The sequence below is a fragment of the Calonectris borealis genome, chromosome 4, assembly GCF_964195595.1.
Source record: "Calonectris borealis chromosome 4, bCalBor7.hap1.2, whole genome shotgun sequence".
NCBI classification, from domain to species: domain Eukaryota; kingdom Metazoa; phylum Chordata; class Aves; order Procellariiformes; family Procellariidae; genus Calonectris; species Calonectris borealis.
The window spans coordinates 37,247,066-37,274,186 of record NC_134315.1 but is presented as its reverse complement, the minus strand read 5'-3'; the positions used below and the strand labels follow the sequence as shown (position 1 = coordinate 37,274,186).

General features: G+C 45.5%; 1 protein-coding gene across 1 annotated transcript in view; it reads right to left on the bottom strand.

Moving 5' to 3' along the window:
* Positions 1 to 25,380, bottom strand: part of ENPP6 (ectonucleotide pyrophosphatase/phosphodiesterase 6) — a 33,528-nt gene extending 8,148 nt beyond the window's left edge. The window contains exons 1-5 of the mRNA XM_075149269.1: positions 24,946 to 25,380; positions 13,969 to 14,148; positions 7,620 to 7,731; positions 3,447 to 3,588; positions 2,244 to 2,423 (exon numbers count right to left, since the gene is read on the bottom strand). Coding sequence (XP_075005370.1) covers positions 2,244 to 2,423; positions 3,447 to 3,588; positions 7,620 to 7,731; positions 13,969 to 14,148; positions 24,946 to 25,201 — 870 coding nt within the window. The 5' untranslated portion in view covers positions 25,202 to 25,380. The remainder of the gene's footprint in view (positions 1 to 2,243; positions 2,424 to 3,446; positions 3,589 to 7,619; positions 7,732 to 13,968; positions 14,149 to 24,945) is intronic.
* Positions 25,381 to 27,121: the final 1,741 nt, after the last annotated feature.

Here is a 27,121-nt window from a genome sequence, read left to right as displayed (position 1 = left end):
TAATCCCCTTTAATGGCTAATCATCAGCACATTCAAACTGGGACTTTGCTGGTCCAAAGACGACAGCTGTGCAAAACCTGCTTATGTGATTTAGGAGGTTCTGAAAACTTGGATCATAAACACATAGGAACGCATGAATTCCTGTATTATATATATTTATAATACATGCACTCACAAATGTATGCATGTGAGTATATCAGCCTACAGAGATAGACCAGCAGAAACCAAACCATCACAGGAGACAGTAAGTTAAGTGGTGAAAGATGCTCAAAGGCACCATGTGGACTGGGTACAGACGCGGAAAAGGGATATTGCCTTTGGCCTCTGCCACTCATTCCCTCTTTGTGCTCTTGAGTGATCAATTAATGTCACTTCACCTGTGTTTCTTACACTTAACCAGCCAATCCCTATCAAAGGGATTGATAGTGTTTAGTTATCTGCTTCATAAGGATGCCGTGAGATTAATCAGCCAATGCCAATGCCTACGGCACAATGCCGTACAAGTGGTTTATTAATATTAATCATACTGTCTGGAATATAATCACACAAATGTGGTTAAACACCAAATTATTCAGAAAAATATTTTAAATGCCTAAAGAAGAAGGTCATATGCCATAAAGAAGGTGGTTATTGGAGTCCCCAGAGTGTATATTGCTCTTTTGCTTAAATATAAATAATCTTCAGGAATAAATAGCTCAATTCTGCAAAGAATGAAAGGTCCTTTGCTAACCTTTTAGCTAAGTCCCCCTTGTGTGTATATGTGTGCAAGAGATTTGCATTGATACGCAGTCGCCATAAGGATGGCACCAGGGTATGACTGCACGACTCAGCCAGACTCTCCTACCATGACCTGGACTAGGGAGTGGTCCTGGTGTTTCACCAGTACTTCTGGTGCTTCAAAATGGGATGCTCTCAAAGCGATAACCACTATGTTATGAAACAATTTAATTCCTAAACATGGCTCTCTAAAGTGAACTAAGAATAGAGGAATCTGGCTATTGGGAAACAGAAAATCAACTTTATTTTGCTTAAAAAAGCAGCACGCCAGTAAGAAGTCCTGAAAAGCAATGAAGGAAGAAAACAAAACCATGGTGCGAGGCATTGTACTTTATACTCCTTAGGGATATTAGGCTGTTTAATGAGAGAGAAGCATGTGCTTAAGAGCTTTGTCGGATGAAACCCCATGTCTGCCTGAAGTCGCAACTGATACTTGCCCTTGTTTGAAGGTCTGACCTACAAAAATAGGGATCTCTGAGTTAAGGCGGAGGAGAGCATATATAAATTCTGTGATTCCCTGCAGGAACTTTGAGTGAATTGCTTACACGTGCCTCTAAGACAACTTGCAATTCTGGCACTAATTTGAAATGTTCACAGTGTCACAGCTATACAATTCCTGGAGAGCCTGTTTGGGTGCAAAAATTAGCAAATATTCTCTTCAAAAAAATTGCACAAGCTACAATATGCTGGAACTGGCTAAAATATAATATAGAAAACAAAATTATTCACCTGGAGCATGGACTGCCCATTTTGTACATCTACTCATCTATATTCTGAGGACAGCAATAATGACTTCTCAAGCATTGGTTTCTGGTTAAACTATAATGTACTAGTCTATTAGTTACAGATGATGCATTTTCATTCTTTTCAAGTGGTTTCCAAATTTTTTTCTGTATTGTTTTAATTTGTCCCTCAAAATCCTGCAGTTCTAGCCTTGGGCTTTTATGGTTGATTCAATCCAACATGCTTATTCATCAAAATTCTTCAAAGGAGAATATTGTAAAAAAAATTATTTTTTGTAATTCTGGTCTAATGGAGTTAATTCCTCAAACTCTTCGGGAGTTTACTGGAATATGAATGCCTGACCTGCTCCAGATCATTTGAAAATCCCAGCTAGGCTGTCAATAAATTGACTAATATGTATATAAAATCCTAAAAATGGATTTTGAGCTAAAGTCTTTTAGCTATTTATCAGAAGCACATAGTGGTGAGGTTTGAAAGCACGTATCTGTGCCAAATAATGGTGAAAGTTCATGCGTTTTAATTTGCCTGGTGTGACTTTCCTTCAGAAACCAGCATCACAAGAGTGTCACAGGATCCAAGTCAGCTCCCGGTAAGAGCCTCAGGCTGATTTTTACACACATCTCTGAGAGGGAGATTTGGATGTTACGAGCAAACAAAAGACACAGTTGTAATAAAAAACAAGGAAACACAAAACTAAATAAATACAAATAAGGTGTACGTACCTGGGCGTGCTTCTCTGGAGCTGGCCAGAGGCTCACAACAGGACCTCGGTCCTTCATTTGTATGGTATCACTCATATTGATATAGTTTTTCAGCTCAATCACTTTGTCCGCCCAAGAGATGTCTGTCATCCCATGATCGGAGAAGAGGAGGACGTTGATGTCATGCTGAAGGCCCTTGCTCTGTGAAGCGAGTGCATGACAGACATTATGGCCGGGTAAGAGCTTCACACTGTCTGTGCCTGCTGGAAAGTGTTAATCCCCATTTGACCTCCACTGATTTAGTGGAATTTGGCCAGAAGGAGCACGGCCGCAAATGCCCTGCAGTGTGCTTTGCCACCACCTGTAATGGTGGACATCTACTCTCACTTGCTGCCCTGGAAGAGTCTGAGACGTTAGAGAGATTTTCCAAAATAAATCCACCCCCCAGCTAAATAACCAGATGCTACATCCCAGTCCCACAAACCAGTTGTCCCAGTTGATCTTAGACAGGATTTTATCCAACTGTTCTTCATCTGTAAGCCAAAACGGCTTGGGAAGAGCAACTTTGTCATGGTACCACCTGTGGCAGAGGTGTTTCTCTCTTCCCCTCCCAAACACGAGCACTTAGCACTAAAGCTTTTATCATTTAGTGAAATTGGAAATACATATTCCTCTGCTCACTGAAACACATAAAAAACTCCAACGTGCCTTTATCATTGTCAAAAATATTCATAGAATCGACATTTACCCCAAAGCTTGGTATCCTCCTTTTCTCACTGCAAAATCATTTAGATAGTGTTTTTTAAAACAAAGTTTAAAGTACAGAGTTCTGAATGGTGCCATAAAAACCACTATAAAAGTTAATTGTCTGATTCCACAAACCTTAGGAAGCACGCGGTTTTTATTTGTTCGCCTACTATAAAGCCCAGCCAGCAACACAAGTTATAAACAGAGCAACATGTATATTGGTTTATGGCTTCCCGGGGCTATCAGTATAATAATCCACTAGGAGGATTATAAAACCATCAATGAAAATAAAAATCAGGGGAACGGTGACTTGACTTCCACGTGATCTGAGTAGCCTCTGTTTCTCAGGAAATAAAAGTTTACAGCCAACGCATCCAATTAACAGGCATTAAATAGGCTCTCAGCAGTGCCACAAAAAGCAGTTTTAAAAGCCTTTTCCAAACACACCCAGGAGCTGGGTTTTCGGACACCACTCACCTTGATGAGCGTGATCATATTGCTCAAGGCTTTGTCCACTTCCTTCAAAGCGTTCTTCCGCTGCTGGGACGAAGGGCCATAGTGGTGGCCTTCCACATCGATGCGCTCGTAGTACACCGCGGCCATCTCGGCGCTGCCGTTGCTGGAGGTGGGCGGGAGGGGAAGGAGTGAGAAGCTGATGCACACGGAGACCTCCTGGCTGCTGGCGTTATTGTCCTCACTGGCACGTAGAGCCACAAAACCCCATTTTCTGCTTCCAGCCTGTGCTTTCCTACCCACTGTCGCACGGCTGGGCTCGTTATTCACGCCCAGAGTCTTCTGAGTTTGCTTGAGACTCCCATCAGAGATGCCAGGCAGAGATTGCCATGTGCAAGCACAGGCTGGCCTGGCAGCCCTCTACTACCTCTTCGAACTAGGAAGGCGGCTTTTCCTTTAATGACAAAGAAAGACTCAGAAGAAATACTAATTTCTGTGCTGAATGCCCTTATTAAAAGGATTGTGGGAATTACCAGTCAAATGTTTAATTACAGTTTGGCACTTCTGGCTTTCTCCTGTGTGAGGTCTTTTAAACCACCAAGGTCAACTCAGGATGGGCTTTTCCATGACCTTGCAAAATTCCAAGTGGTATGAATTGGCACGAGATTTTAGATGGGGTTTTTATTCAGGAATATGACCCAAAGGAAAGTAAGGTAATCTCAGAGTTGCACAAGTTTAGCTGATCCTATGTTTCTGCACTGAATGCCCTCAGCCTAATTAGCGGGGATTGCGCATACATCAGTGCTTAATTACATTTTCATGATCACTTTACAGTTCACTGTAAAGCTCCCTGAGAGCAGTCGTGTGGATAAAATCGCAAATCTATGCTCGTGAAGTTCAAACCCAGTCTTTTTCTACTGTACTTAATACATGACAGGGTGTGTCATCCATAATACATGCCCTTATCCAGATCAAGATCCCTACCACAAGACTTTGTGTGATGTCCTGACAGGTCCAGCTTCTCTGATTAAAGACACTCGAGTAGTCTGGTGTAATGAGTGAGGCAGAAGAGAAAAAATCAGAGGTGAGGCACTGAATGAATAAATGCATTTGTAAGTTTGCTGAAGGCCTCAGAGGAGCAGTCCTGGGGAAGCTGAAGGTCTCTGCTGTGGTGGGAATTTCTCCACTGCTCGCCCTGCAGAACAGTGTTCTTTCTCACTCTTCATGATTTTAAAATCATTCAAATAAAGCAGCCCTTCCCTCCCCCCAATTTAATTTTAAACATTACTTTCCATCTGTATTAGGCATCAATTAATTTCTAAAATTTAACCCTGTATTTTCTATATTGCATACACACTCACTGAGCCTATTGAAACAGTTTTCTTCTGCTGCAGTGCCTGTATTAATTAGCTACTTAGACTGCTTTGTGTCTTCTCACCTGTAACTAAATGATCATTTTGATCAAGATAGAAGCTGAGGAAGAGATTTATTGCATAAAACAAGTGGTCTTATTTAGGCTGTGGTGAGATTTCTCAGTGAGGGCTCAGTGCTGTCAGGATGAACGTTCAACTTTGCACATGACTTCAACGGGACAAGCTCGAGTTATGCGGCATGCTTAGGAGTTTGCAGGATTGGGTACAACGCATACAGAGCTTGTAAGCTTGTGTTTGGCTTTGTTTCCATTTTTTGCCTGTTTTCCTAAGAAAACTAGGCATCTCTGATCATGGCTTGCACAGGAGAAGTAATCTGTCTTTCTGTGTGTTAGTCCTGTCTTCTCCCATCACCAGTAACTTTCAAAAGAAGCAGCTAAGGAAAGCTTGCTGGAGAAAGCTGGATGGCATCGATGGCAATACCAAAAAGGGTTTTATATCTTATCAACGCACTTTGCAAATACCGCGCAAACTTCGTGACACATGTCCAGGAAGGTAAGTAGATTACAACAGCCTTTAAATTATAGTTGTGGAAAAGATATAAGGGAGGTTTTAGTTTTACTTGCCAAAAACGGGTGCTTGACTTAATTTTGAATATTTTTGGTCTAAATAATGGTCTTAAAGCACCTGTTTGAAGAGACTGGAGGTGAAGTTAAGATGGGTCCGGACGTTCCCGTGCCCAAACTCAAGTTAACCCCTAGGCCACCATGCCACAATAAAGGGCTTACTCTCTCTGCCCTGAAATCCCTGTAAGGTTTGCTAATGGTGGGAGCATAAGTGCAGTTCATTAACCGCTAATACCTGCCATTAGGGCAACTGAGCAAGGCACTGCTCCAGGCAACAGACTGCCCTTGCCACAGGCTGTTTTCCCACATATAGCTAGTGCCAGCCACAGCCTAATGGGCTTTTTCAATTAGTTGGGGTGTGGAAAGGAAACACGCTGGATTTGCCAGCCTTTGAACAGCTTCAAGAGTCAGAAGCTCTTGCAAAAGATGTAGATGACAATAAAACGCAGCTCAAGACTCTTCTACCCAGAGATGCTAACTCCTGCTAAATACGCCTACAATAAAGGCTTTACTTCTTACCAGCTAGCCCAGCAAAAAATTGTTTGCTAAATTTTAAAGGACTAAACAAAGAGAATGAATGAGAGAAAGGATAAGGAAAACCTACCTGATTTTTAATCTGTTCATTCTCTACTCTTCTTTCTTACTGTAAGTCCCTGCAGTATTTACACAACTGATTATTAATTTTATCGACGATCATTCCTTTTTTCTTTTTCCTGCCGTGCTGCAGATAGAGCACTTAGTTTAAAGGAAAGAACCCAGGCAGAAATTCAAGAGAGATCGTGTGTAAGTGGACACTAGAGACTGGACCTCCTGCAGTTCCAGCGAGCAGCCTTGTGACTTGGGGTGAATTAGCTATTGAAACGTTTTCAATGGGCTCCGGCTACCCAAAAGAGCAGCCTGAAGTGCTGGAGCTTTTAACAGTTTGTGCCTTGTTTTTAGTCATGTTCACAATTACAAAGCTGCAAACCGTCCTAAGCAGCCTTATGCACCTTGCTTCATAGAAACCAGGCAGGAAGCTTCAAGCATATCTTGACCCATCCCCTTTTTTATTCACTGAATTAAAAGTGTCGCAGAAGCTCCAGAAAGCCTCCTATGGCACATATAACCTCCTCATGTCACTTTCTTAAAATCTAAGCTAAATCATATCAGGATTAAATGTCTCACATGTTCTAAGACAGCTTCTCTCTAAGCCCCGTGCTGTAAACGGCACTGTGATTTGTGAGCATCTGTGCAGCGGGACCCAGTGAGCAACTGGGAGCAACATCTCCAGCAGCGCTCTCATCATTCTAGAGCCTTTATTTCAAGGACAATCAACACTCAGCATCTGAATACGAAACTTTTCAGATTCAAGTTGCTATGGCAGTTCACAAGTAGTAAAGTAGACATGTATCCTAGGATTGGATAAATTATGGAACCAACAAGGTTTTAGAAGAGGAAGCTTAAAGTGAGGCATTGGCTCCACACATGGCAGCGCAGTCTTCCCTGATTTTACAACCTATGTGGAATTGTCCCTTGTTAATGTTTGGATGAGAGATGGTGGAACTGGAAAGCTCAGTGTGGAGCATACATTTTTCCTGGGAGTTGTCTGAGAGATATATTCCCATCATTCCCATCAGCTGGGCTGGATGATTGTCGTAGGTCCCTTCCAACTATTCTATTCTTTCTATTCTATTCTATTCTATTCTATTCTATTCTATTCTATTCTATTCTATTCTATTCTATTCTACATATTTGCACAAAATGAATGCCTGCTCCAAAATCATTGTGCCTGAGATGTTCTAAAATGCAGAAGGAGCCAAAGCATCGGTCTCGTAAACAAGTGACCAGAGCTGAATTTCAGGATTTCCAAATTCCTAGGAGCTCTCTCTAAATGCAAGCATTTCAAAGTCTGCTCTTGCAGGTCAGTGAACAGATACTCTCAGACTGATCTTGAAGTTGTTTGAAACAGCAAATTAAAAATAGTAAGTCAGGATGTCTCCTCTGTGTTGTAACCTACACAGGAAAAGAGGAGCACATCTTCCCCTCCGATCTTAATGTAAGGGCCTGTTTTTGTTACGGTTCATGTTTCTAAAGCAGTCTCGGCCCCCATCTTCTTACCTGGGAGCCAATCCTGAAAATCTCTCTAGAGCAAGGCTGATAGCAAACCCAAATACTCATCCTTGAGCGAGGAAACCCCACACCGCAGAAGTCTAGTGACGTACCGCAAAGACTCGAGAGCATCGCTGATGGCATCCGCAAAGTTTTTGTCTGTTGGGACGCTGAAGTACTCGCGACAATAACTTGGTCTGACTCCAAGGATTTCGACCTCGCAACCTACGAGCGAAGAACGTGGTAAGCTCTGCTGTTTCACCTTGATCACAGACCCCTAAGCTCTGCTGTTTCACCTTGATCACAGACCCCACACCATGGGGTCCAAGTTCAGGTTTGTAAATTCCCTGTGACATTACTTACCTTACACCTTCCCTTTCAGGAAACCTTGTGGTTGGGAAAGGAAAAGGGGAGAGAGGTTGGTTTGATGAGTGATTGTAGCAAACCGTACATTGGGTCCTTTTATTTCCCTCTCTAAAAGGAAGGTCTCTGTGTGACCTTCCCACAATAAAACTCTCGATTCCCTCGTGGTAGACGGTTTCCACCTAAATCGCTAGCTTGTTTTCATTTTAACTACTGTGGCCACATAGCCTCACTTCCAGGCTTCCAACATAATAGATTTAGATATTGTTCCCTGAAAGTTCAGCAAATACTTTCCAGTTAGACACGCTGTATCTTACGTCGTAATATCCTCTATAAACCGTATTTTATTATGTGATACTGGCACTCCACTATTAAATCTCATTCCCAGGAGGTCTTATTAAAACAGTATAAACCAATTAACTCTCTTGGTAACTTGCAGCCTTCTTTGCAAAATACAGTCTGTTTTGTGGCCCAGAAATTTATGGCAACAAATCCTACAGGAGAACATGGCCCTGAACACACAAAATCATGTTTTTGTGGGTTTTTTTGCCCTTTTGCTCTCCGTTTACTATGCTGCTGAATAACATTAATATTTAAAAGAAGTGTGCTTTCAGAAACACTGGATTAATGCAAATTATCCTCCAAGAGCCCCAGAGTCCTCCCATCACAGTTAGGCATTTTCTGGTTTATTTCTGGGGCATAAGGAAAAAAAAAAGAAAGAGATCTTTTGCAAAATGGCCTCTGTATACAGCAATACAGTCAGGTCAAAAAGGCAACTCTAAGCCATAGCCTGAATCTGCCTGCATTTGGGTCCCTTTGCTTCTCCTTTGGGATGAAAGGAGTAGGCGTTCAGGACTGCCATAAGCTGACTCGGGGGAAGAAGGTTGCACAGGAGGTATAAGTACAGAGAGGGCACTAGAGCAAGCAGAGCTACTTTCAGAGACGATTTACAGTGGTTTGCTTACTGGGACACTCAGTAAAGAGAATTTGTCGGTGTTTTGCATCTCAGCCCGCAGGAGCTCACATTGCTGAGGTGCAGTACTGGGACACAGGGAAAAGCACACCGCTTGCAGGCTAAGCTGGCTAAGAGACTTCTGATGGTGGCTTCTCAGGAATACCATGAAATATTAGAAAAACTTAAATATTTAAGCTTAGGAAATTTTTAAAAATCTTCACTGTTTTGCAGAAAGCCAGATAAGTCAGACAGAGGTTACCCTTCCCAAAAGTTAAAGAGCCCTAGCACACATGACAGATTCAGTCTCTTCACCCAATGGTTCATGGTAGCGGCTCCCAGGTCTCCACCTTCTTTGAGTGTTTTGAGGGACCCCATCTATTATGATTAATTGTTTGTAAGACTTAATTATTTGCAAGACTTAATTATTTGCAATAATAAAAAGCAAATGTAGTCAACTAATTTACTTTTCTGTGAAAACATTTTGAACCTCTATCTAATACTTGTTTTTATAAAAATTGTGGGAGTGTGTGATGGTGCTCACTTTTCGTTCTTCCCTTGTTGCCCCAAACTTATACCCTCCCCTTTCTGCATGGAGATACTTTAGTGTTTCTCTCTCCACCACGAAAGTAACCTGCAACCTGGATGAACAGCCTGCAGATTACTTGACAAGAACTGACTCTCCATACCGTCCCACAGTAGAACTTCTATACATCTGTACACAGCACCTTCAAGAAACTACGTTGTGCAACAGAGACAGGTCCCAGCTGCTACCTAACCAAATCATCAAAAAAATGTATTCCTGAGTGACCTGAAGGCACCTCCAGGAAGCAGGAGCCCTTGCCCTCTGCCCTGAGGGTGTGCAGCTTCAGTCTGTTGCATGATGTCCTGGGTGCTACCAGCAGCAAAACACTGGCTTTCAGCTACTTCGATGCTAGAGGTGATGCAGTAGTCCTCTGTGGGCTTTGCTAGTATTTCAGGACTGAAGTGGAACTTCGGAGCCAATTTCTCCTCTAACATTTGAGTCTGGGAAAAGGGTGGCTTCAAAGCCAGGCAAGAAGTTAAGGATGCGTTTGGAAACGCGTTGGAAATGCCTAGTATTTTCGTTTGGGTGGATGACTGCTCCTAGCCAATGACTAATATGATGATTTTGCCTCTTTTTTCCTCTTCAGATACTGACATCAGATTATAATTTTCTCAGATAACATTCCTCAGAATTACTCACGAGATAATTTTAACTGGAAGCATTAACCTCTTGGGGATCTGGGATATTTCAGTTGCTCAGATATCTTTGCTATTTCTAGACTGTCAAGTAATGAGCATGACATAAACAACTACAGAGGCAGCAACAATTAGAAATCATTTTGGCCACTAAATATTGGTCTTCAAGTGTGCAGTTCATTGGCAGTAACACTGAAAATTCAGGCTGCTTAGATACCAAGAGCTTCCTTTTTCTTTTTTTTCTAGCCGCTGAGATGAACAGAACTTAAAATTGGATTTTTGATGTTAAGGCTTGTTACAATTCCAAAATACTGGCCATGAAGACCCTTTAATATTTAAATTTCATTTTGGTAGCGGCCAGGACAGATGGTAAATTTTCTCATTTAAATATTATGGGGAAGGAAATTTAAAAAGATTTGGAGCCAGACAAAGGGAATGCTAAGTTTTTCTTGGTTTAACTGCAAATAGATGAACTGTATTTACTAAGATGTAATGTTAGATACCTTTCTGCACAGTTTTGTATGATGCTAAACCTTTATTTAAAAACCTGAACTACTGGAGCAGGAATAAGGACTTCTTTCACGTGATATATAGGCTCCTCTTTAGCTATCTGACATGGAGACCTGAGCCTCTGCCAGCTTTAAATTGCATTTCTAAACATGGATTTAACAATCGGACACTTCATGTCATAACAGAAGGTTCTGAAAACTTTCCAGACTAGCTCCACGGTCTGGTAAATGTTGTGTTTAAATGGCAAAAAGTTGGGTTTAGAGTCTTTTTTTCCCCCTTGTTCTCATTTCAGTGTTTAGAAAAGATGTCACTGCACTTTAGCTGAAGCAGTTGCATAGGCTGCTGGAAAATGGAGGAGTTTGAGGGTGACATCACCCACCGGGCTGAGCGTGAGGAGCACTATAAAGCTTTGACTTTGGTGGTACCGCCGGGACGCTCTCGCACTCCTCTGGGGCTTCTCCATCGCGGCAGTGCTTCAGGCAGGCAACCTGGGCGTGAGGCTGCGCATTTCACCCCACGTACGGTGTTAGCTGTTGTGTTTTACTTAGCAATCAAACAGTCGGAGGATACATGACTTTTTCCCCAGGAGTGCCTTGAAGAGCAGAAACTGCCTAATAAACACCATGAAGAAAGGAGAAAAATATCCTTACAAGCCAAGTGCTTGTATTTTGGCAGAAGCGGTGGTTGGGACCCCGGCAGGGTAGTAATTTGGCTCCTCCGCTTCTAGAGGCAGGAGAGCCCCAATGAATTCTGCCCATGAGTTGTCTTTGCTGTGTTTATGTTGGGCTCACAGATAAAGCTGTGATGGATGGGTGTTCGCATCCCACAGCCCTCCTGCTCTTTGTCCCTGTTTGCTGGGGTCTGGATTTTCTTCCTTTAAGCACTGACTATGCATGAGAGAGGAACACAGGGAAGAATACGAAGTAGCAGATTTTGGGTTCAGGCTTTGCAAAGCTTGGAACTGGCTCGGAGGAGGAAATGGCAGTGGTGTAAGTTAACCCTGGGAATTAGCTCGCTGGCATTCGCAACGCGTTTCTGCTATGTTTGATCAGTCTCGTTTGTCTTCACTGCTGGCTAGAGAGAGAATAGCATCTTCCAGAACAAAGTGTGATGAATTTGGCTGCACATTGCTCTTCCTATTAACAGTTTCCCAAACTTCTCCTGTTTGGATCTTTATCAGATTTGCAGGATTTGTTACTAAGCAGCAGTATATCCTCAGGCTGGAAAGTAAATCACTAATAACAGATTATACTTAGTGCAAATGTCTGTGGGACCTTCACCCACCTTGGTTATTTTTTCTTTCATTTTGTTTGGCATCGCTCCCCAGTCAAATGCCTTTTAAAGATTTAAAGCTTCAAAATAATAAATCTAGAAGTAAGGTTTACATCCTTACTATGGAACTAGAGAACAGTTTAAAAAAATCATATGGGGAAAATGTAATAAATGCTGTGGCATTTGGGGTGACTTCTGTTTACTCCAGTTACACCTGGAGTCCTACTGCAGCCCAGCTGCCCTGTGTTTTAGTTCAATAGTTCTACGTTTCACCCCGCTTCCCGCCCTCTGCCTGGCCCTGTACGGCCAATGTGTCCTTTGAGACCATGAACACTCTTAAAATAAGCATGTGCTTAAGTGTTTGCTGAACTGAGGCACTGATGACTTTGCCAAAGGTCCTCTGTCACAGATAAATAATTAATGACAGACAGATGTACACGTCACAGTCGACAGCTAAAATACCAGATCCACGCAAAAAAGCTTCCCTCTGTGTTGTAAGAGAGTCAATGCATACACTTGGCAGCATAAGCACTGGGAAAAGGGATGCTCTATTGTTCCTTGCAATTTTCCACTGGAAATAGTAGACAGGTAAGTGTGAAGGGTATACTATGTATACAGGGATACATACGTATACACCTCATATGTCTTCTCCCTGGGAGACACTGCTCAAAGGGCAACATGAAGGAGCTAGGTGAATTTAATGGAAAGTGATACTGTTCTTTTGGATTTCAGTAGCTCTCTGTAGACTGTTACACCTATTCAGTACATAATTATACCTATTCAGTGCAGTTACATTAGTGGTTAAAAATGAATAGTCTATAGAAACAGATCTTTGTAAATCTTTAGAAAAATTTCTACATTCTTGTATAATTTCTATATCCTGCTATTTGCATTGCTGTTAGGTCACTTGGGTGATCTCCAATAAGAAGAAGCTTTTTTTTGAGGGCTGTCCCAAACCATTATATCTAGTCTGCAATTCCAGTCCCTTGGACTGCCTTCGACTCCATAAGGCAATAGTGTCACCCTCAGATCTTCTCGCTCTTCAGTACTGTAGAAACACTCTGGATGGCTTTTCAGTGTTTTTCATCTTGATTTGCTCTTTCTTCCCTGTCCTGAGTACTGTGCCCTTTTTTCTGGGATGCCATCAGCCACATTGCATGGAAAGACTGTGACCAGGCACATGTGCGCCAGTATGCAGAAGACGAGCTGGCCGGGAGCCCGCGGCGTGAGTCAGCTGCCGCTGCCCTACCCACTGGCACTGGCTGTACTCAATACAGCTCTTCTAACGTGTGGTCCTCTAGCCTGCAGTTACACATACCAGGATATTTGCATACTGCTTAGGTAGCAGAGTTAAAAAGTCAAAAAGTTGAGAAGTTGGGTACCTTGCAAGGGATTTGGTCTGGCTGCACAGCTGGAACATTTATTTCCATGTGGGTCCCTAAATGGACAGCCTAAGGGTATACTCCTATTTGTTAAAAAAGACTCATTGTTATACATCCCTAGTGATTTCAGTGTCCAATATCCAACAAATGAGGAATGGAAAGGCCAAGTCCCTCCAAATGAACAGCTCAGACTCAGAGCAACTGGGAGCTCAGCTGCGTTAACAATGAAGTTAAGAAACACAAGAGTGCTCACTCCAGCTCACCAAAGGATGCTTTGCATTCAGCTGGATTTTGCTGTGCCCACAGATTAGATTGTCTTCCGCTCTCAGCTACTAATTTCCAGGTTAAAACCAAACAAGCATTGGGGGAGGATGGTTACTGTTTAACTTTGATCAGTGACATGGTCTACAGTGTTGCTCCATGAACGCATCGTGCTGCATGAACCATTCAGCACAGCAGAAGCTACAGGTGGGCAAGAGGAATGAGCAGTTGGTGAAGGAGGGGTTGCTCTGCAAGCCAGCACCCCCTGAAGGTAACGTTTTGTGGAAAGCTACCTCCAGTGACACTTCAGTCGTCTCCTTTCTAAGCATATGCAAATTGTCATGGCCTAAGAAAAGAGAGTTCATTCTATGAGTGGTTAGTAAAGCACTCACAATTCTTGTCTGTACTTCAGAACTGCATTAAAGAGCCATCCTACAGTGTATGGAGTGCTTAGATGTAAAGATGCACCGTTAAGATGGTAGCAATTTTTTACGTACTAACCTGGCCAGTAGTACATGGAAACGTTCTTTTTTTCTTTCATCATTGTGACCCACAAAGGCTCCGATCCATTCCACCAGAGAGGCAGCAGGCTTTCTTTATTCACACCAATATCAAAAGATACATTTGCCTTTTCGTCCCACATGTAGTTTCCAATCATCTGATGGACCTCACAGTGCCGACCTTCAGGGGTGGAGAAAAAAAACAGCACAATCAGATTGGTGTTCTCCAGCAGAAGGATGCCACCAGCACCACCACTGCTACCACTGGATCATCCAGCAGATCAGATGAAAAGCCCTGATCTGAACTCAAGGACTTCTTACCTTGCAATCACTCACACGATCTTCTTGACTCTGTTACCTTTTATTGAGGCCCTCTAGGTAGCTCCCTATACCCCCCAGTTCAGCCACCTCAGAGTTAGTTGCTGAAGCTTGTCAGCCACCTGTGTTCCCTTCACAGTCAATGGAGAAGAAGAGGCACCTCTAGAAAGCAATTCATGCCATCCTAAGATAAGCATCTAAGGTATCTGGGAGGAGTGATCCTCTGCATATCGCTCTCTATTAATTGTAGAGAAGGATCACATCATCCGCTTAGCTTCAGACAGCCAATTTTTAGACAGCTGAGACCAGAAGAAACAAATCCTGCTCCCCATGGCTTGCTCGACATGCCGAACCCAGTCCACACGCACAAACCACGGCAGCAGCAGCCCGCGCGGGTGCCACATGTTTGGCTGATGCCTGGCTCCTTCTACACAGGCAACATCAGCCAAGTCTGAGGCCATTTAAGGGACCCGCTGGCACGTAGAGCCAGAGGGCTGTGGGAAGCAGTCTGTGAACGGGAAGGGATAAGAGCACGATCTGGAAACATAGAATAAAGTTTGGGAAACTTGCACTTCCCCTCTCCTTTATCCGTAGGACACACTGTTTTTCCACAAACAAGCAAAACCTAGGCTAAAAACCTTTATATATTACTTTTATTTTCCATTATTGTTAGCTTTTTTTTTTTTTCAAATGAACATGCTTTGTTCTTGGTTGTGGGGACAGCAATCATTTCATCAGACATTTTCAGCCCTCTTACTAAATCTTGGGGGCCCTTGGGCAACTTTTTGTTACAAGAAACTAATATATAATAGCCAAGAGATGTCTTCCACTTCTTGTCATTGTCAGAAGAGAAGATACTGTATTTTAAGAGTTAATCTGCAGGTGAATTAACAAAAATGGGAAAAGAAATGTTGAAGATTAAGTTGTACTGGGAGTTCACGAATTCCATATCTTAAAAAGCAATGACTGATGCATGCGTGAGACACTGTCATCATTAGCTGGTGAGTCACGATATCGCAAGGATCCAGATAACAGGCTTTGATTATTGTGAGACTGAGCGTGGTGATCAGAACTGAAATAACCTTGGTATGCTTGTTTTGAAAAGGCATCATTTTGAGCAGAGGACTCTGTATACTTTAGGTACATGTGACCTCGAAATGGATTTTGAACTCTTCATCCCTACTATGAAGTATTTCAATTATGCAAAACATTTCCTCCACCCCAGTGGAGTCCCAATTTGTGGCAGTCACTATTCACCATATTAAACCAAACAGGTTTACTATAGGAAAACTGGTGGATTGGATGGGCAGTAATCTGTCCTCCTAAGGTTGCAAAGTGCTTTATCCTCTGTAAGTCTAAAAAGAGCTAGAAGGAAGCCTCTATAGTGCATTAAAAACGCAGCCTTCCTACTTAGAGGACAATCCCATCTCTTCAGGCAGGGAACTGGTGCCAGCCTGGGAAACCTGCGGGTCAGTGCTGAAGCTGTTAGGTCACATATTTGTATGGTGTATAGTGTAGTCTATGTATAGAAACAATGAGCTCCAGCTGCTGCTGATGTGAGCTCCCTATAGGATTTAAGGTCTGCTGTCAGTTTGCCCACCTCTTTAAGGAACAGAACGGAGATTGTTCTTTGTAGCATCGTTGGGAAGTTTAATTAACTGTGTGCACTAATACAGAGGATAATATTCTTCTGATCACCACATCAGACTAGTTCATTCTTTCATGGACTCCAACTCTCTTTTTCATATTGAAAAAGAGGCCTAGAAGACTGTAAGGCATGAATTTTCATTGCAGACATCCCTGGTTCACAGGGCCAGAAGGGAACATCAGATGAGCAGACAGACCAAAAGACATGACCATTCACGTCTGCTTGCCTGAAGGCTGTGTCCCAGAGAGACCTCAGACCTCCTTGGAAGACATCAATACCTGACTAATCAATCTCTTCCTTGGGTTTCTCATCCCAATATTTATCATCAGTAAACACTGTTCAAAAAATATGCCTGGTCTTTAATTTTATTTTTGACCTTTGTTAATCTTCAACCATGGCTATTCTGTGCCTTGCTGAGATTAAAAAGCCCTGTGATAGCTGGCATTTCTCCCCCTCAGAGACGCTCATACACAGAATTAAGGTCACTTCTCAAATTTCTTTTGAGTCTCCTGTACAACCCGAGTTCTTTACATCCCCTGTTGTAAGTTATTTTCTCCATCCTGAGAAAATGACCTTTGGTGATCTCCTTTTTAATGATTATCAAACTAGCAACATGGTGTTAGACAGTCACCATAACACGCTGAATTTATTATTGCTTCCATTACTGCAGCTTTCCTCTGTAATCAAACATTATCTTAAGAGTTACAAAAGTAGAAACAGAGCAATAAGCAATTTCAGCATACGGATGTCATTAGTTAAACTCACTACAACTGTAGTAGAAAGCACCCCTTCCTCAAGCAACAGAGGAAAACAAAGAGGGTATAGTTCCCAGGAATATGATAACTGCTGTATCCTTCTGGAAGAGAGCCAGCAAAAGCATTTGCCAGTCTGCGTGCTACAGCTTACTTGGACATTACACTTCTTACAGCATTGGCTTTGTCTAAAGCACATTCCCATGTCTCCAGGCACTTTTGTCAGCATTCAAATGAATCTATGCGAAACAAAGATGAAATTAAAAAAACCCCAACAAAACACGCAGCCACTTGGCCACCCACAACAACAGCGCCGGAACGCTGAGCACTGTGCACCCTACATTGACCGTATGTGAGATTTGGAAACCAGAGCGTGTGCTCCTGCAGCATTTGCTACAGGAATGTCCTCTTCTTTCTTTGGTGATCTTTCACTGACTGCAGGGACAGCGCGTAGGATCACCAGTAGGCACGATGTATCACATAGGGACCACCTGTGTCTAAATCTACAAAAGAAAATGCTCTTCTGGGACAGTCAATGATCTTTTTTTTGTAAGAGAGGCAGCGTGTGGCAGATGCGCAATGCTATACCTGGTGCATCAGGCAACAAACCAGAGGTAAACTGTCTCTGCACTGAGCAAACCAGATTTATCAGAGAACCCAGGTGTGTATATTTGCCAGCGCAGCAAAGGTACCATAATCCGTACCCATGTGGTATCCACCTGATGACGAACATAAGTACATAGATTTAGCTAAATGTACTGTACGATGTAATATTATACGGATGCCTGGCCGCTACGGTGAGACCTTTCCTCCCATGTCCCACCATGATGTCCCCACTCCCCAGGAAGTGACAAGAGCCAGGAGGGCAGATGCAAGTACAGGCTGCCATGGGACTATATAGGTTGGGGAAGAGTCAAGTTCCTCCAGGCAAACACTGCGCACTCGTAGGTTTTAACAGCCGAAGGGAGACATGCAGTTCCCTTTCTCCTTTTCCTTCCCTCCCCACAATGTCTTTCCTCCGCTATTCCCTTGCTTGAAGGGTCACCTAAATGCTGACCCAGACCTGCTCATTTGTCAGCTCCTCACCCCACTTCCAACCCCCCTGGAGACCTGCTGGATGACCTGCCCTGGGAAATGCACTGCTCATGCTGCCTGCCGTGAGGAGGAAGAGAGCAGGACTTTAAAGTCACCAGCACCGTATTCCTGCTCCGGAGCAGATACCATGGTGTGGCCGTCCCCAAGGTCTGAGCCCAGCCTGCTGTGAGCAAAGCATCCTGAAGGGCCCAGCTCTGCCCACTTCGATATATGCTGTGCTCTTCTCTTCCCCTGCTGGGTCTCATCTGCCCTGCTTTGAAAAGAAGGACCTCAGGGAAAAAAAACAAAACCCGTGTGCTAAACCTCAAGTGGCCTGGAGAAGACCAGGCCTCATGAGAAGTCAGGAGGGGAGCTCTGGTCTGGGCAAAGTGGCCCTGCCATCTGCAGGCCCCCAAGCAAAAGCAGTACCTGCAAGATGGGCACGGACAATTTATGTTCCCAGAAGAGCTTGCTGGCAAAGTCTTTCCAATTTTTTATGACCTCCAATACAAGACAGGTCCAAAGCAGAAACACCTTAGCCTATGTCAGGCAAGACTTTGCAATCCAAACAGGATCACAACAAAAGGCACAGAAAAATCTCTGCTTTACACAGCATTTTTTTTTTTCCTGAAGAGGATTCATTTAATAAGCGCGTGAAACTCTTAATTCAATGCTTTCGTAATGGGGCCAACAAAAATTGCTTCCAAAGCATCCAGCTTAGGCTTTGGATGCTTGCTTGTGCGGGAAGGCAGGTCTTGCGGCCCTGGGGAGCAGGTGCTCCGAGCTGTTGGCCGGTCTCCTGACCTGAATAGCAGCGGTGGGCTGAGGGACCACGCTGGGACCCCTGACCACCCACAGCTGGTTACGGCTCGAGGGCACCGCAGCTCCAAGCACTATAGAGGACCTGAACAAAACAACGTGCAAAGCTGCTGCCTGCACCATTAGAGAGGTTATGAGCCTCTGGCAGTTTTCTGTTCATCAGCTGTGACTTCAGCTCTGGGCAAAGAAATACCTTGATACGTGAATGTCCACCTACTGCTGCTAAGAGCTGGTAGCAGGTATACTAGTTGTGAGCTGTGAGGTTGTAGCTAGTAAGAAGAAAAAAACTCTGTGCTTCAATTTGTAGCATATGAAGTTGTGTTAGAGAAAACTTTCTGTTCTCCACTTTGAAAGTGTTTCCATTTTTTTAGAAAGCAAACACAGATTTTTACAACATTTTGTGTACGTGTGAAAGAGAAAAATCTTGGCACTTGGCATTGCAGCCTTCCTGCAGGCGGTGAGTAAACAAAGCGAGATGAAGAATGTGAAAATGAAAAACCCTGCCGGTTCCCATTCTCTTCTCCAGCCTGTCCTTGCTAGGACAGTACCCCTTCCCTGCCAGTTAATAGTATTACCACAGACAACTTCGTGCTTTTTTGCTTCCCAACGTACAATTTTAGAAATGGAAAGCTACTGAATCCAAGGAAAAGAAGAGACTATTCATTTAAAAACTATATGTCACGAACAGAATCTTTTAAATCTTTGCTGCTGCTGGCATCTGTGGTGGTTAAAAGAGGAGCAAAAAGAAAAAATCCTATTCCCTTGTCACTCATCACGCTCTTTGTGTCCTGCTGGCTTTTTTCTCAGCTTGGACAGTGAAGTCGGGATAGTTTCAGTTCATGTGTACTGATAATAAATTTCCCTGTTGTACTCCTATCCCTCCATTTTTTATGCCTCAGACAATATGCAGGTATTCTTTATGTAGTTAAAAACTTGCTTAACTGCTAAACAGAAATTGTCAGCATCCTTTTCTGAACCAGGCTGGAGTCTGGATACCATTAACCGGGCAGCAGAAAAGAGGCATCCGCTAGAGCCATCACCAGATGGGGCTTCCTCTGGGTACTGAGTGGACGGAGAGCGGGGGTGCTGTGTGTAAACCAGGAGACCTCTCACAGCAGACAATGAATGTACTAGTAGGTGTGCACATCAGCCAGACCCCAGAGAACTCCAGGGGTGGGAGCCCAAAGGACATTTGCTCCCAGAAAGTGTGGAATAAAAGGGGCACGGTGTACATCGAGGTTTGCAGTGCTCAGGGGAAACCAGAAGCAGACTGGCTATTTATCAGAGCGCAACATCATCCACCAAAGCCCCTCAGCAGTCAAGTAGGCCAACACTGAGGGTGAGGGGTGGAGGAAGGACGGTAGAAGCAGAGGAGATGGGTGAAACCTTCAGTCTGGCAGAGCAGACCTTGAGCGTCGCCCATCCCTGGGGCCTCTGCTGTGTTGCCCCTCTCCCTCCTGCCGTGCAGGGGACAAGGCGGTGGCACAAGCAGGGCTGAGCCGCAGTGACTGGGAAAACACCACGTGCCACCCCTGTGTATTAGAGAAGCCCCAAACGTGCCGTCGCTGAGTTACGGGACAGCCCTGCAAAGACCACAGGCCTCACCTTGGGGTTCAGGAGACCTGAAACATCCTCTATTCAACCTTCTCCTCCATCCCGCAAGCTTCATGGGACCTCGCAGCCTCTCTGCCAAGTATTTAAGATGAGGTCCTGTCCAAAGAGGGACATGGAGGCCCCTCACTGGCTCCTCTCCAAGCAGCTCACCACCCACCCACCCACCTCTGCGAGCAGAGACTCCCTCCACTTCCCATGGAGGCCAAGAGAAATACGGCTCTTGGACGCGGGGCCGCACAGCTGACCGGGCGGCTGGCGCGTCCTCACAGAGGACCTGCCAGAAAAGACCTCATTTGTTGTTAGGATCTCGGAAAATAAATCCTCCCTGAGTTTCCAGCTCAGATGTGATACCGTCCACCCGTGTTTAAGCTGGCTGGGGCTGGAAAATGAGGGGCCCCCACATGCCCTGAGCTGGGGGGGCTTCAGGGGAGCTGAGGTGCAGGGGGCTCCCCAGCAGCCCCCAAAACGCCTGCAGGTCGGCAGGCGAGGAAGACCCAAACTCTTCAGCGTGAGCAGCTTTTCTCGAGAGATATGGCACGAAGGGCTCTGAAGCAGTAACTCGTGCTTGCAGCGGTTACGGGAGACCTCAGACTTTCCATTTAGCTTGGCGTGAGAGCTCCCCGCAGAGCCAGGCCGAGCCAGGGAAAGGGAAATATTACAAGCTCCCCACAGGATAAAAACCCGAGGTGGCTTGTGGTCTTAATTCCTTTCTTTGCAAAACAAACAGCACACGGTGTGATTAAGTGAGCCTTTTGGGATACGCATATTTGGACTTCTTCTTCCCTCCCTTGCCAAGCCCACGTCAAGCCCCGCAAAGCTCTCTCAAACACAGCAGCAACAGCTCCTTTTACCTAATTCGCCATTTTATGCTACACCTTTCAGGTCAACAACTGCAATATCATAGCTGGAGCATGGAGAGCTAGGACACCAGGTAGGATTCAGTCTAGCAGCTCAGAAAGCAACCCAACCACCCAGGAACCAGTCTTTAGGCCACTGTGGAAGCCAAAACTGAGAAACATAGCATGAATGAAGTTGTTAGAGAAGATTGCTTTTCAACGAGTCAGATTTTGAGCCAGTACCTTCTTGGGCTACCTTGCACACCACCAGATTTTCGTAACAGAACAACTTCTCTGGTTGCACGTCAGCGAGATCCCTTTGCTCCAGCAGTGACTTGGCTGTTGTTTGGTGCTTCTTCAAGCAAATAGCAGGTCATGACGCCGTGCCCTGGCTTGCAGGGAGACTGGAGCTTCTCCCTGAGCTCTGAATCACTGAGTGACTTTACATGAAGAAGCCAAACCATTAGCATTGTTTCTATGCTCTGGTTTTCTTTCTCATAACTGCTGTAGATGTGGAGGAAGGGAAAAGACCTCTAGGCATGCCCCAGGCTTTGAGCTGAGGCTTTCTGTGTCACTCGGGGAAGTGCCAGCAAATATCTTCTCATAGATTAAGAGCAGCAGCTGATTTAAGTAGGAGGGGGACCCATGGAGAGCTCTGCCATCACCCTGCAGCACTGCGTGACCACGGGCGAGTCACTTCCCTCCCCCTGCTTCCCTTCCAAAATTTATCCGTTACATTTACTTAGGTTGGGCCCTATTCCTCCCACTGTGTCTGTGCTTCACCTAGCGCCTAGTCTCAGCAAAACATTGCTTCACATTAGCATACATTAGTTAGTTGTTTTTAAATACATGGCTCTTGGTCATCAGTTATGGTTGCATCTATTTGGTTATAGCTTTGAAAATCTCCGTAAACTTGCTATTTCCCATGAATATTAAATTCAGTTAGGCTGCCCTCTTGAAATAATCAGTAAAGTAAAATATAATGACTAGAAGATCCTGCAGATAATCGGGCAGCTGCGCTGCGTGCTATTGCTTTCTAGTTGCCTGTTGCAGAGGAAAGCAACCTTCTGGCAGGGCTAACGGGTGCAGTTTGGCAGCTGCACTGAGACGCAGTGGGGCAGATGTTGCTGAGCTCCATAACCTCTGCCTGCAGGTCTGGGCAGGAGGAGGAGGTGAGTTCACGTTTGAGGGGACTGACCTGTCCCAACGGTGATGGTGTCTGAGGAGCAGAGTCCACTGTCCTCCTCCAAAGCCACCGAAATGAGGGAGAACTTCCCTCTGTAACAACTAAACCACTTCGGAGTCATGAAGGTTGTGTGGATGTGGGGTGAAGGGCAGTACACGGAAAGCAGAGGCCTTGCTCACACGAATGGATAGAGGCAAGAGAGAAATATATCCCAACCGCAGCGTTTTCCTGCACACGCTGTCCTAGACCTGGCAGCTGTGTACGCTCTTGAATGGATGTGGGGCCACAAGATCTTGTGAATGAGCAGAGAAAGAAGGGACAGGAGCGTTTATCCGAAAAAGTGGAGGGACATAATGAACAGGGGTGGGAATGTGCAAGTGGGGCCAGAAATTTCTTAAGCTGATATAGCTGAAAAAAAGCCAATATACTATGAAACCGCATTCACAAATGCTAAAATACGGCAATTTGGAGGTTAAAACGGGAGTTTCCTAACAGCTCATGAAGCAGCAGTGTAGGACAAGGCAGGAAGAACAGCTTGCCCTTGTAGTCCCTGATTTCCCAGAAGAAACTGTGGCAACATTTAAGTCCCACACATCCCAGTTGCAAACGGAAGAAAAACCAGTTACAGTCATGTCCCCCCCGAGAGGAGATGCATGACTGGTGAGATGCGATGTAAGCTTTCCCAGGCCTGTACAGCGGTGATGGGGAGACGGTAACTTGCCAGTCCCTAAGGAGGTTGCTATGGCACGATGCTCATGTCACCTTGCCATGCTGCATTTTTTCCAAAAGCTGTCCCAGCTTTGCTAATTGAACGTGCACAGACTGAACACAGCTAATGCTACCTCTGCCGTGTGCCCCACACTCCTAACCCCATCATCACCTAGAACGTGACATCCCCTTTCTGTGGAGACTGCACCATGTCATTGGGGATACGAACAGTGCAGCCATGGGATTTATTCTGCTGTCATGCCAGGACACAGCCATGAGGTCCACTAACATCCCCAGGGTTCAAGTGCAGCCTTGAATATTCCTCTGGGCATGTTCATTGCCTAAACTTCATCCTCGGTTGGTTCCTGACCTGTTTAACTGCTGAGACTCATGCGTTATGAAGGTGAATTGTTATTTGCAGTTAAGTTGTATTTGCATTGAGATCCTTATCATGAAGGTCAGGAGACTTGCAAGAAGAGTTGAGTTTTGGCTCATGGATTGTCTCATTGCTTCAAGCTGGGGTGTAGAAACTCTGGTACCCTAAAAATGTGAAAAGTCTAGTAGTGGTGTTTCATCATCTAAAACAAAACTCCTTCTTTGTGAGTACAAAATAGGATGTTTTCAAAACTCCTCGAGAGGCTGATTATAGACTTCACTCTACGCATACACGCTTAATAGGATGATTAAATACGGTAAGGAGAGAAAGCAGTCCCTTTCCCTGTTCTCCTTAACGACTTCATCTGAATGCTTTTTACACATGAAGTGTTAAGCCGGTTTGCCTATGTACATGTAAAGAACAAGGTCCACAGTGGAGTGACACCTCTCTTTTCAGTTGTGACATTTGCTCTGCATTCATGCATTTACACCAAGTCATGAAAAAAACTCGTTACGGTTTTGTACTTTTTTCTGTTCAGAGATGAGCAAGAGAAAGGCGTTCCTCTCGCAAGAGAGGGAGGAAGGGGTTAAGCGGTTTCAAAACAAGCTGGGCACAACTGATGTCAGATTTTTGTCTTACAATGGCATTTATTTGCTTTCCCAGCAAGCAGTATATGGACCACTGGGCATTGTATTGTTCCGAGGACAGCAGAGGATACCACATATCTTTGGAGAGGACAGATTTTCTCACTCCTCGTTAGCTGGAAGGTCTTAGAATCATAGAATCTTGGTTGTTAAATAACTCTGGAGAAAAATCCAATCAGAAACTCCAGAAAAACTTTTCTGTTTTTTTTTTTTTACTTAAATCTTGTTTCCAGGGTGTCTTTCTCTGATGTGAAGGGCTCAGCTGTACTCTGTACTTCCTAGTGTCGATGTAATCATGTGTTGCTCTGCTTAGATTAAAAGGAAATCGGGACCATGAAAATCGTTACTATCCTCCCAATTTTCTGAAAGCCCCTCCTGGGCAGTCAGAAAAAGGGAACGTGTAGGGGAGCAAAAGCAAAAATCCTTAATGGCTTTCTATTTGTCTATTTCAGATTATCTTACAGATACAAGGACTTAGGGCAACGTTAAGACAGGGTCCAGTGAAAGCAAAAAGCCTGTTAAGTTTAAAAGGAAATTTAATGCTGAACTTGCCAAAACAGACTTGCTGGCTGAAAATAAGTTCTTCTCTTAGCCACCCTCAGCTTACATGCCTTTTTATTAACTGGGAAGTCTGTGAGCAGGTTCTGTATTAATTTCCCATGCATTTCCCACTTGTGTTTATGTTCTACACGCAGCAGCCCCCACGAGCGCTCCCACTGGGAGCCCCGGGCAGGTGTGCCGCAGTGGTGGCAGCAGGTAGGGACCCAGCAGCACCGCGGGAGAGCAAAGGGGAACTTCAAAAATCAGCTCCAAGTGGCGTTTCCAAGTTCAGAGCAGGTTTCAGACAAGTAATACTGAGCTGTAATGCCTCAGTGCTTTTAAACTCCCAGCGTTATTTTTACATCATCGTGGAAGGAAAAAGTCACAGGGAGCTGCCCTCCGCTTCGGCACGGGGGGCTGGCGGCTCCGAGGAGCATCACAGCACAGAAATGCAAGTACTCACCCGTCATCAGCGTGTAGTAATTTGGGTAGGAGAGACTGGGGAAGTCTGGGGTCATGTAATCCACCTTCACCCCCATGTTCACAATGTCCCGAAAGCCCGGCAGACCCTCCAGCTCGCTGTCGTCGATGTAGTCGAAGCGAAAGCCATCGAGCAGGAACACCAGGAGCTTGCGGTGGGCTGAGGGGGCGGCGGGGAGCGGCAGGAGGGAGGCGAGGGCGGCGGCGAGGAGGCCGGCGAGGAGGCTGCGGCTCCCCATGGCGGGCAGCGCTGCCAGGGCCGCGCTGGGCAGGAGCGAGGGATCTGCAGCAGCTTCGGGGCCGGACCTGGCACTGCTGTCTTCCCTCCCGCTTCCACCGCCCGCGTTAAAGCTACAGCACTGCCCCGCGTGGGAGGTCACAGGTTAATTGCAAGCAGATGATTAACTTCCATCCTGCCAGCCAGCGGAGGGAAGAGCTCGGTACATCCCAGCTGCAGAAAAAAATGCTTTGCAGTGATGGGGAAAACACGGCGCAAAAGCAACTGGAGCCTGTCAGGACGCTCCGCAGAGCCGCCCGAGGGAGGGTGAGCGAGGGGACGCTGCCTGCGGGCCCCGGGCGAGGCGGGAGCCCATTGCCCAGCCACGCTCCCGCCGTCCTCGCAGAGGGCAGCGTGGTCTTGCCAGCCAGCCCAGCTCCGCGGCGGGGCTGCGGCTCACAGGGGTCTCACAGAGAGGGGCTGCTTTCTTTAAAAGGGAGCGTTACATCTCCAGCCACGCAAACGTGCACTTTCTTCTTATCTTTCCGGCAGCGGCTTGTGATAGAAACTTAGACTGAGATTAAGGCAAAGCATCTCCCCAGCTTGGGAGGTGGGTACGTGAGTGTTTCGGTGGTGCAGCTGTACCTAAGAGCTCCGGCTGAGCGAGCTCGCCTCCGCCTGGACCTGGGTCCCCGCAAGGGACCCTGTCCTCTCCACTCACTCTGTGCTGCTGTGGGACTAATCCAGCTCCTGGTCCAGCTTTCCTGAATGGAAAAATCTGGTTTTCAGCATTAGACAGAACAATTTATACATGTTTTCTGGCTGTTGATATTATTAAGATATTAAGAGATTAAGAGCTGGGTGATGCCAAATTTCATGTTAAAAATGAAGAATTGTTCATGTTTTAGTCACGAGTCACCACTGGGTTCTTCTCCTGCCTGCCACAGGAGCCCAACTATACGTCTAATGCAATGCCAGCACCTGTTGTACACTACAATTACATATTAACTCACTTTACTTAGATTGTGTTTGTTTTTCCCAAATAAAAGAAGTTCGTAGTGCTGTATTAACTCTGAAATGCTGCAGGTGAGGAGGAGCTACCTGCCGGACAGAGCTGGGATGGGGAAAGGGTAACTTTTGACTTTCTCAGTGCAAGGAGGAGAATACAGCCCCGGGGGAGGGGTGTTTCCAGCCCGTGTCTCGCTCATCGTGAGAACGGCCCCTCGCAGATGATTACACCTGGGGAAGGCTGCAATAGCTGACCGCCGCCCCGACGTGGACGTTGGAACCTCAGTTTGCTCCTTACAAAGCTCCCAATCGCACGTCCAGGGTGTCTAGTCGCCTCTTACCAAACACCGGGCTGACGCAAGCTCAGCAAGACGGCCGTCAGCCTCCCTTGCCCCAAATGCTTATTTACACCTGTGCAACCCCCCTCATGTCTTGGCCTGCCCTTTGCATGGCTTTGTACCAGCTGCCAGCGCCCGCGAGCAAGAGCAGCTCTCTGCAGGGCACCGCTCCCAGGACATGCTGTCCCTGCCCTTCTCCCACTTCCAGCTTCCAGCTTAAGAAGAAGATGCCCTGCCAGGGGAAGGGGTGCTGGGATTTTCTGTAGGAGGGGGTCGTTCAAGGCAGGTGGAAGCGGACGGAGGGGGAGCCAGCAGTCGAGCAGGGCTGCTCAGGCTCTTCAGCTGGCGATGCTATTATCGTCTTGACAGCTTCAATTCTGTCTGTATTTGACTTTTCTTATCTTGCCTGGCTTTAGTTCATGTATTTTCTCACAGTGCAGCAGCAATTTTCTCAGCAAAACCAACCCAGGGTCACACAGCTGTGCCGCACCTCAGGTCAGAGACAGCTCAGCCCTGCGGCCATCCATACAGCCCCGTGCCCAGGAGAAGGACAGATGGACTTGTAGCAAGGGGTCAGCTGTCTCCAGTCTGCTGGG